The following is an 11,357-nucleotide window of genomic DNA, read 5'->3' as shown; positions in this document are numbered from 1 at the left end:
TGTGCGAATCCATAACGAGGCAGTTAGAAAGCGCGTTTTTTCGGTTGTGTAACGGGTACTTCCATTGAAGAATGTGTCCAGCACCAGAAGCTGCGTTGGTTGGGACACGTTTTACGCATGCCGAACTATCGTTCGCCGAAGAGAGTACTGTTTTCCATGCCCAATTCGGAGTGGCGTAAACAGAGAGGTGGCCAACCCATGACCTGGCAGAGGAGTATGAAGGAGATCATGAAGCGCTTGGGTGCTGTCAGTGCTACTCGCCTTCCAGGATGGGGACCGCGTGATCCTCACTGTGCCTGGTTGGATACACTACAAGATATGGCTGCCAACCGATGTCAGTGGCGTTCCTGTTGTCAGTTTCTATCCAGATTGCCTGAGTGAATGTCTGGAGGTGTAGGCACCTCGGAATGATTGTGTTAAACTAGCACTAAGTCCCTCCCCCATCCACCTTTATTCTTTTCTTTACAATAAGGCCTTCAAATAAGTCATGGCTGTACGGCAGTGAAGCATTGGTGTTGAACACTGATGTCATGCTGTCGTTGATGGTGACATTCGGTCCACACGATAATGAGGCAAGCATTGAAACTACAATCCTGCATGCATCGTGATCACTGGAATATCCGGGTCGCCCTTTGTCCATATATTTGCCAACATATTTGATCAAACGGAGTTTAACAGCGACGCATTGGTGATAATTATTGCTCATAAGTAGCGCACTTTGCCCAAATTTATTATGTTACTGGTGCGACATTCACATTTTCGGATATTGTCAATCTACCGAGGCCTACACGATCTGCCCGAAGATCCACCGTATAGTGGAACCACAGAATTTCCGGACTATTAATTGGTTCTTAACCTACACACCTACTCCTATTACCCACACTTTTCAGACGATTTCATCCATTTCTCGTCTGACCAAGCTCTCGTTTGTGAAATCTGTCATCTTTTCGGTAGTTGGTTTCATGGTCTCAAGTTAGCGGTAACTTAGATGGACACTAGAAGTCCTTCGTTAGTCACGGGCAAAAGTGCGAGCCCCTGACCGGGCGGTCCGTCGCTTGGATGGTCCTTTGTTTTCCGTTCATATAGACTTGGCCACCTAGATTGGGTCTCAGTGCTACCACTTCCTTCGGTTTATGTGAAGGCTGCGGGGTTAAGTTTGTCACACCTGAGAAATTTAAGCACTACTCGGCCATAAAACCAAGTTTTGTCACCCTTATGCATTTGTGTCAAGTTTGTATTAAATGAATCCGAAAAATTTCTTTGCCCATGGGCCTATTCAGGAAATGACGCTTAGTGGATGTGAAAACAATATCCTTTGAACACATGTGCGATAGGACTGTGCAGCCGTCAAAATTGTGCCTTAGGGGATCGAAATTTTTCGGAACACTCTAATGGCCCATTTCAACACCTTTGTATGATTGGATGAACGGCCTATGGTTTCACTCGCTCTCCACACTAAATATATGCCTGTGACAATTCGTAAACCTTGGGTCTCGTGAAATGACTGTTCACAACTGGGTCTCTCAAAGCGTTCAATATTATCTCCTCATGAAACCCCAACGTCCCCTCTCTTTGATTTCATTTTACGTGTGCAAAATGGCGCGTAAACTGTATGGCGGTTACCAGTACTTTCGGAACTGTTTTTGGGACACGCTTGACTGCCCTAGAGAGAGAATATTAGCCTCCGTCAAAATGCAATGTTCTGGCTTCATGAGTCTTTTTAAATTAAATCCCCATTGAGAATGATTGCTATTGTTTCGACTTCCTATCCTTCCCTTTTCAAATTGCTCGGAAACACGACAATTGGCAGTCTAGCCTCTATGCACGAGAACTAATTAGCTTGTGTCCGCTTTGTGGATCCCTCTCTAAAACCCTAAACGATAAAGCCTGCTGGATTTGTTTTCCTCGGGGGAGAGTTAGAGAAACCACACTCATCTCGATGACATAGTTATTTCCATCATCATCATCATGGGCAGCATGACATCAGTGTTCAACACTGATGCTTCGGACGAGCGTGGCTGTCCACGTTGAGCTCAGCTCGGTGATTAGACGGTAGTTGAATTGCTCCGTGTTCGGTGAGAGTCCACGCTTGTAAGTATTCTCAAGCAGTATAACGTAACTCACTGTTCGATTAATGCGACAGCGAGTTTTAACCCACTATCAAGCGCGTAATGGATCATATTTGAAGACCAATGTCGTAAGAGCAATGTAGTATGACATCTGCGTTAGCATTACTGTTAGGACACCCATATGGAGATCGTGAGTTCGCCCCCTTATTCTGGCAATATTTTTTCTTTTTACCCAAAGCTTCGTGAAGTTTCGTGTACCTCCATTTCTGAGATTGTATCGAAGCTTTCACCAGACCTGATGCGACCTCATATCTTGAAGTTATTGACGGCACTTCTAATCTGCTTTGATGGTACAAGTTGGTCGACGCGGGACGCCGCCTGTGCTGCTCTTGGCACTCTCGTTTCCAAGTTCCCTGAAGAAACTAAAGCTGCCGGATATAAAAACTTACTGGCCGATCAGTTCTTGCGCAATTTGTCTGACATCATCCCTTCCGTACGTGAAACGGCAGCCTATTCGATTGCAAACATTCTCAGGTCTGTTTCAGATCCGGAACTCATTCAGGTAAGTGTGTCTTGCGTGGATTCCTGGTGTTTGTATGTACAACCCCGTTTGCGTGCTCGCGTGTAGATATCGTTGTCATCCACCTGTGTTGATCCAAAGCTGTTGAAATCATACGCCTATATACTTTTCGTAGTACCGTGGGAAACCACTTTCAAGTGGCGCCGGCTCCCACGTTTTTATTCCAACCCAACTGACCCTTCAGATGCTCCTATCTGGTTGGATTATCTTCGCTCATTCATCGCTCACTTCCAGTGCGGGACGCCCCGCAGAATCGTAGGTTGCAACAGTGAACACATACCGGTGACCAGCTAATAGGGGCAAACAACTCAACTAAACCATGTTATGCTTTGTTAAGCTCATCTTATGCTTAGCAAGAACCAGTTCGCTTTAAAATTCAAGGTTTTTATCAGAGGAGATGAATCCTGCTTACGAGTATAAAAGACGCAGTACGGTTGTGACTGGTAAACTTGGTCGGATGGGCAACTGCCGCCTCCCTGTATGGGGACCTCGGGTCTCAGATCACCAGTGGTTAATGACTGGCGGAAATGACCCAACTGCGCAGTCAGCGGCGCTCGTGCATCAAAGCTATTGCCTTCAATGCTTAGCTACCCGAACAAACTGAACATGCCTTCGCCTTCAAGTCTTGGTTGTATACTACACTTTCCCGTTTTCCGGTGGTCGAAACTGTTGCAGCTAGAACCAATGTGTCTATGGCACACAGTTTATAGCTGATAAATTGATTGATTGATTTTGACCGGGTTAAAAAAATAATTAACGGGAGAAATAAACACGAGAGCATCGTAGAAGCGTAGAAGCGACAAATAAGCGTTGACGAGTTGGAGTCTCTCAGGGGAACCAAGTATGTCATAAAACTTCATGTCGTGTGTGATATGGATAATGCCTTTAGGATTGGTGAGATACCGGATAAAACGCTCTGGGGAAAATTTTGATGCCTCAAGGTGCGTATTCGTTACGGTGTAGACTGCTACGCTGCGTGCTGTTTCATTGCGATCTGTATTAGTGTGCTTTCGGATTATGACGGAAACCGATTCCCTAGTGTATTTATTTCTGAGGTTGTGCAATCACTGGATACTTGTGCGAGATTTGATGAGTTTGATTTGATATTATGGGCTTGCTTGTATGGAAAGTATTTTATAAAATGGATAAAGACTCGGTTTAGGGCTTTGGACTTCGGGATGGAAATAAAAGCAGAGCTTCAGATGACAGTTCTATCAAGCTCACGCGAAAATTCAAGGCGTTTGCTTCGTCCATGAGGAAAAAACAGCGCAATTTTCCTTCAGTCTGTACAATATGTTATCACAGGTATCCGCAGTGGATCCTGCTTTCAAATGAGCCCAGATGCCCTCTTGGCGAGCTCTCTCTTAGGATGTGCTGCTTCAAGACGCACATCACTTAGACAATACGAAATTTCTTCTACGTATGGCGCTATTTTCCTACATCCTTCATTAAACTACATCGGAAACACATCTCGCCTTCTTTGCACCCAAGAACAGCTTTAAATCGCTTCCTATCTTCTGGTAGTCTGCACCATTATGGATAGTCTGGGAGTATTGTTTGGGTCATCCAAAGGTCGGATGATAGATTTGGGTCTCTCTCACCGTTCATTCGGAGTATTATGAAAAACAGGAGTGAATTATTGAGTCCCACAGTCGATCTCTGGTCAGCTTATCTCGTTTATTGTGGGAAACGAGACAAATGTTCCTGGTAAGTCACATAAACCCTGTCGACCGATACTTTGTGATAGTGCATAAAGGCGTGGTAAAATGTACATTTTGCGAGAGCAGTTTAACGAGCTGATGCCTGAAAGTCAAGGCGTGATGGAGCCCCATTCGTTCACTACTGGAATAAGTCGATTTTGTAATTCAAAATTCCCTGAATGCAAAAGATCAGCTGCAGATTTGAGGATGATAAATGAATTATGTGGATTTAGTTATATGTCTGTTTCGAGTAACTGCGTGGTGATTGCAATTGATGGATAATTTCTTACCGTCGTTTCAGTGTTTCACTGTACGCTGATATATACATTGTCCTACTCCGCCTATGTAACCGCATTTGAACTTCAATAAAGCCTTTGAAGCCTTTCTAGCCGAACAAATGTGATTTAGAGCGGATATCCACTCTTAGCCTGTGACTGCAACTACATCTTGGTTCACTCTGCAGGCCAAGGGTTTTCCGGTCCTCCTACTGTGATCCACTAGTTTCAAAGATGCTATGCATCTTCATCTTATCCCTCCCCCTTAGTTTCAGAGACATTTCGCTGCTTCCTATTTTTCGTGTTCGCAATAAGTATTCTGTATGCAGAACATTCATTTGTCACCAGACCGGACTGCTTGTCCGAGACCAACAGAAGCATAGAAAGGTTTTTTATATCTTCCCAAATAGTTCCTTTCTAGTATAGCTGAACGGCAAGTTATGGTAGTTATGGTGTATTATGTTGGTATGATCCCAATATGCTTCTTTAAGCAGTTCTAAACTGGGTTGTTCCGGCCTGTTAGCTGTTTAATTTGTCAATGTACTTACTAAATAGGTTGAGTGCTTTTTCCCAAATAGCTATGCTGTTTTCTATAGGAGAGCCATGAGAGATTTTTCGCCCTCATTCGGTCCACTCATTAGGACAAAATAAAAATATTGATACGGGATCCTTCCACCAAAACTATTATTCAGTGTTTTGTACACTGTCCTACGTAGTACCTTCGCACTTGTGGTGCATTTTTCTACTCCTGTTTCGCTCTTATTCTCCTGCTGTCATTTAATCATGCTTTCAAATCAAGTCCTCTCGAAAGTGGTGAGAGCACTGGGTTACACGAAACTACTGAAGATCACGTTGATTAGAGGTCGTATGATGAATCGGGTAGGGGGCTAAAAGCAAGTTCACTTTGGTGCATTGGAAATCGACTATTCGCACTCAGGAGATCTAACTTAACACAACCCCGCCCGCTGCTAGTATAATTGGATTATTCACTGTGTCGACACACCTGTGTAATAGTCCCTTTATCATATTGTACACCGCCTTAGGGTACTGTGCGTTTTGATATCCACTGGTGGGTGGTACTGCAATTCAAGGATCCACCTGGCCTAGATTGTGAGTGAACGAAACCTATTGGGATACTTTTCCATAACGATCGATTCGCTAATTATCCATAAAATGACTCACGTAATAAAAAAGTTACCGAGTGGTTCGATCAACTGTCGATTTAGTCGTACGCTTTTATCCGTTGGTAATTGATCAAGTAACTGTTGATGTGTTCGCTGAGCGTTGTAATTGATGTGCAAACGTTTCGAGGAGACATCTTCAGTGCGCTGTTGGGTAGATTTCTGTCGGTTCATTCTGTATTTGGGTTGCGTATGAAATGTACTCAGCAACTGCTCAGCATCCCCACTTTATATTTTAATTAGAACTCGTACCCTTCCGGTGTGCGATCCATCCTCCTCTACTCTGGCCTATCACCTGATGTCGAGCTAGAGATATAGCAACTACCAGCACTGTTAAATTAAACCTGGCTTGATGGCTAGATGGCACATATATTGTTGCTTTCTCAGAGAAGCTATATCAGGTGGTGTTTGGCCATCAAATTGTCTTTCTCGCACCCTCTGCATCCCCTTCAGTTTCAGCGTCATGTTTATAGACGTTTTTCTCAGTATTGTTTACCTCATCTTCACTCTGCAGCTGTACCGCAAACATATTGACACACAACTTGCTAACATTCGTGATCAGCCGGCTGATTCACATGGTGTCGAACCAACTCGTTCACAAACTCCAGGATTGTCTTGGTGCGTCATCTCACGCAGTGGTGCAGATGCTCATGATGCCCGTCACACAGATCAGACAATGTATTCTTGTGGTTCACTAGCACCTACAGGTAATTTATTGGCCGCGTAGCTCGTCTTATACCCGAAATCCCATACTCAAGTCATGCAATCATCATTGGGTCTTGTGAGGGGTGGGGGGGGGCAAAACAGTATTCATGTCCACAAGAACGCCAAGTGACAAACCTGTCCATTTTGGGAATGACGCTAAACGCATTCTTTACTGCTGTTGTGTTTGTTCAGGTATCCTATGAAAACGTCTCGTAGTTTTGTTTTTTTTTGTCCGCATAGTTTCATTTATACATGTTGGGTCTATGGTCCCTGTGTCAATTATTTCTGTTTGTACACAGCCTCGAAATACCGCTCTGAAAGTCTTGTGTGTGCCTTCGAATTGATTGGGACTAGTATACTGCCATATTTGATGGACTCGAGTTTACCTTTGTAAAAGTACTCATTGACCATCTTACAGCTGCATGCATCCATTCTCCGTTTACTTCTAGTTAATTTGTTGAGGCTGACATCTTTTATACTACATTCCCGTCGAGCGTTCATTCTTCCAAATCTTGCTTATTTGAAATGGGTAAGCTTCTAGCTCAAAACCAGGCTGGTGACCATTAAGCCTCCTTGCCGAATTGAACTTCTAGGCATAACTCTCATCCGATTATTAGAATATCGGCTAGTCACCGTTGAGTAGTGAGTCAAGTTCGTTCGGCCGATCGGCGAACAAAGTTTAAACACGCTCTTTCTGGATACACCAACACAGTCTGTGTATATGGCTTCTGATAACCTCAGTGGCTCAGTTTTCGTACTATCCCGTTTCCTCATGATAGTCTCGAACATAACACAAGATTTATGTGTTTAGCCCAACGACTGATACAAAGGGCGGACGAGATGGCTCCGTAGTTAGAGAACGGATTTACTAACTTCAAGGTCCTCGGTTCTAACCCGACCCCTGCTGCTTGAATTCCTCTATCTAGGCTTGGGCAACCTGACAGTATCCCAGCCCTTGTGCTTCTTTCTGGTGGCATGGCAGTTAGGTACTGAAAAGATGCTACATCCGAATGACATCAAGATACATTTCCGTGCACGTTTCCCAACGCATTTTCGCAGAGAAACCAGTATGGATGGATTGATGTCGTTCAGCAAAATAAGTGTTACGGTCCGGAAATGAGGGAAGGGTGAGATGCAGTCCGAAGGTGATTGACGAAATGCACTTCCGTGCAAATTACATAGACGTCAGCGAGAGACTCAAATACTCCTCTTCTATATGATATCCTCCAGTTGGAAGTGCTGCTTGAAGGCCGCCTGACGTTTCAGTTGACAAGGTATTCGAGAAATCGCAGGATATTCTTTCTGGCAGAACTCACTGCTCGTAAGACTACGATCTCCTAACATCCTTATGAGTAGTGTGTTCTGCCGAAAGTTAGAAATTACTTCACAATCCCTATTTTCTACCCTGTGAATGTCTGATGATTACCAGCTTCCTGCATTGTCAACCTTACCGTGGATTCTTCTTTATGAGAAGCGTAATCTTGGATCTTCGTACGATTGACCATTCTCAGTTTAACAGCAGTCCCTTGAAATTACATGCTGATACACGTAACACTTCCATTTCTATCTGTAATTAATTTCACCTTTTTATTTTATGTGTGATGTAGGCAACTTTCAATAAGTTTCGCAACTGCCAGGCATTTATCGGAATGTCGGTCTTTCGAGAAGAAACGAATATCTCTCGGTTTACAAAACATTAGTTTTGTGCTTGCTTAATTGCAAGTTTAGAAAATTCGATCTCTTCTAACAGAGATTGCGAAGTTTCTGTTTTCTGGTTAGTAAACGACGTGTGTACTCGGATAATCTGGTTCTGGAAGCCTCTATATTTCGAGTTTGTCTCTTTATTCTTGACTTCGTCATAAAACTGATCACTGAGCTGAGTAAACCGCGGAGCGTGTCGCTGCAAACCCAATTACTGAGAGGTTGAATTACGATTGGGTTCTGCTTCTGGTATATTACATTTACTTTACTTTTCGCTTACCAACAACATTTTATCCATTCAGGGTTCAAAGCAATTGAGCGTCCAGTTGGACTGAATCAGCGACCGACTGAACCGTGGGAACATGCGGATGGTGCACTTCGCCTGATAGGCCAAATCGCTGAGTGCAGTCCTCAGATTTTTACGGACGATCTGGTCTATAAAATGCTAACGGCTTGCGAGTACAAGCACTATACACACTACCCATACCTCCTTGATACAGGTGATTGAAATGTTCTCTTGGTTTATTATTATTTTAATCTATCCACTCGAATTTGGTTAGCTTTTTGATGCACACTTTCTTCACGCGTGTTACTTCTGATGTACTTTTGCTTTCATCTGTTTTAGTTTCAGGATGTTTTTCATGAATTATGGCAATGATGGACAGGTGAAGCGATTCGGTTCACCGACACGTAGTGAACGCCTACCCCGTTTTTCAAAGTCAGCTTTAAGTTCAGTTATTCAACGGATCCTGTTCGTCAATTGTCTTGTAACGGTGCTTGTTATTTCCTACCAGTAGTCAAATTAACTGATTAAGAACTAACGCGGTTTCGGCCCCTCAAAGTAAACTTGTGCCAAACGTGTATTTTGACGTGAAGGTCCGTGTTCTGTTATCCTCCGTTAGATATCACCTTTTGCTGGTCTCTTTCAGGTGTCCTCTCCAGAGGTTGACCACTATGGATCGACTTGACAAAACCACTTAGGCATCGCATAAGTGTCCGTCGGAACTACCACCATTAGTTTTCCCTAGCTGGTTTTTTATATCATGAGTGATCATATGAAGAACGAGACCCTCGCTTGGCATGTTTAATGATACTATGCTTCTTTCCAAAGGCCTTCCTTGTAGCTACCCACTGCCCGATACAGTCGCTTTTTCGTGTTTACTGCCAGAATGACCCCTCTCTAAACTGGGATGTGGGCAACTATTTTGGCTAACGGACTGCTACCTTGTGGTGACTATTCGGTGACTTGAATTGGACTCACTGTCTTTCAGATGAGAAAGGTCTAATGAGGGGCGTAAAGCAACCTTCAGTATTTTGTTCGTCATTTCTTGACATATGAAGCATGAAACTCAAGAAAATGAACGGATAACAATGAAACGATAACTCACATATGTATGTAACCTGCGGCTTTGGCAAGTATTTCTTTGGCATTACTCATCTCACTTGGTGACTCCCTCAGCAACGCACGAAACTAGACAATTTTTGTTATCCCCATATCACGAGTTTCCGTGCTTTACTATCCCAGTAGCACGTTTCTTATACGGCTTCCTTGCTTGCGTGGTACGTGTTCATTGCAAAGGTTCTACTCGTTTAACTTCATCTTTTATTTATTCCATAACATCCAGCCTGCAACGTTGTTATCCAGCTCTACAAAGGCTTGGAGAAGACCCGGTTTAAACGACATCTGGACAACTTGCTCATTCTTCTTACTACTGCCTTCGAGAGCCAGCTGCCACTGGCGGTTTTGGCGTGCAAGGAGACCCTTGAATTCCTCTCTACACATGTTGGACCCAACGTGATTCGCGGACGGGTTGAAAATCACCTGGATGATCGTGTTCCTCGCGCCCTTTCAGGGCTTCTGCCATCTGCGGCATGATAAGCTGTTTTCGAATAGGCGTTATGCATTTGAATGTATTCACTGATGACCATCTATTACATCAATTTCGTTTCTTGTGGTAACCATCACAACTCGCTGGATACTTGTCACCACCATCCGGCACCTCTTCTTTCTCATTTTTGTACAGGTTTCCCAGCAGATTTTTACGTGGATGTTGCTGTGATTTTGCCAACGAGATTAGAGGATCGCAGTATGTACAGACTGTACCTCATATCGATCAGGCATAATTACCATGCTGTTCCTTTGGGCACTTCATTCCTCTATTAAAATCGCTCAAAACAGTCGTAATGATAACGTTTTCAAACTTCTGGGTTTTGTATCCCACTTTCAATTTAACATCGGGAGGCGCAAATGTGTCTGAAGCCGGCCGGATGCCGCAAAATCATGCTACCTGGTGGCATAGTTCGTTTATTAACCATGTCCTCAAGCTCGTCCGCATTACCCTTAAGGCCCAAGCACGTTACTAGGAAGAGTTTTCAAACGTTATTCATATTTTACGAAATGTGGTAGCATTCATTCAGCTTGTAGTCTCTCACCCGTACAATTCTTCGAGGGTGACACAAGTAGTGTAAACTTTTTAAGCTATCTGTGCAGTTCTGTTCGCTGGGTCGTTGACGGGTGGTTCTGTACTGGTCCAGGTTGGCGAATGAGGATACAGTAATGAGTGAGACTGTGGTTTCCGCTCTTTTACCGAGCTCCGGTTGAGCATTTTACTTTAGTTTATTCCCAGAATACTAGTGATTGGCAGTTATGCACACGACCTAATACGCAGGGCAATAATGAGTTCCATACAGTGATCTGAGATGTCCTTCAGTTATATTTTTCCCGTGAACCATTCACGGAGAAGGTAGTTCTTAGTGAAGGTTGCTGATCAGGGTTAAAAACAACTTTCACAGAGGTGGTTTATTCATTGAAGTTGTGCAGAGACTGCACGGATGTGCGGTTTTAATTCGTTGTATCAGAATAAGCGGTCAAACTATCGTGGACACCAGGAATTATTTCGTATAACGCACATTCCACAGGGAGATGCATAATTAAGTGTCTAACAGTGCTTTAAACTGGGTTCTAGAAGGGGCGTGAACAACCGTCGGAGGAAGGTCATCCCATGCACCTGCTATCCGAAATGAGAAAAAAAATTTGTCTAATGAATGTGTGTGCCCTGAGCTTGAAAATTTTCTTACTATGTCATCGCCGGGTGTTTGCTGGGTCAACGGTAAAAAACCTGTTTGCCAAGCTTTGTTCAAACAGG

The 11,357-nt window shown here is 43.7% G+C and overlaps 1 protein-coding gene across 1 annotated transcript in view; it reads left to right on the top strand.

Annotated features, from left to right (window-relative positions):
- Positions 1-10,385, top strand: part of T265_11497 (hypothetical protein) — a gene marked incomplete at both ends in the record, with an annotated part of 39,328 nt that extends 28,943 nt beyond the window's left edge. Inside the window, 4 exons of the mRNA XM_009178166.1 lie at positions 2,308-2,631; positions 6,320-6,512; positions 8,514-8,711; positions 9,837-10,385. Of these exons, the coding sequence (XP_009176430.1) occupies positions 2,308-2,631; positions 6,320-6,512; positions 8,514-8,711; positions 9,837-10,087 (966 nt within the window). The remainder of the gene's footprint in view (positions 1-2,307; positions 2,632-6,319; positions 6,513-8,513; positions 8,712-9,836) is intronic.
- Between the last annotated feature and the right edge of the window lie 972 nt (positions 10,386-11,357).

The sequence above is a fragment of the Opisthorchis viverrini genome, assembly GCF_000715545.1.
Source record: "Opisthorchis viverrini unplaced genomic scaffold opera_v5_511, whole genome shotgun sequence".
Lineage (NCBI taxonomy): Eukaryota > Metazoa > Platyhelminthes > Trematoda > Opisthorchiida > Opisthorchiidae > Opisthorchis > Opisthorchis viverrini.
Note: the sequence above shows the minus strand (reverse complement) of the source record. Positions and strands in the feature narration are given on the sequence as shown.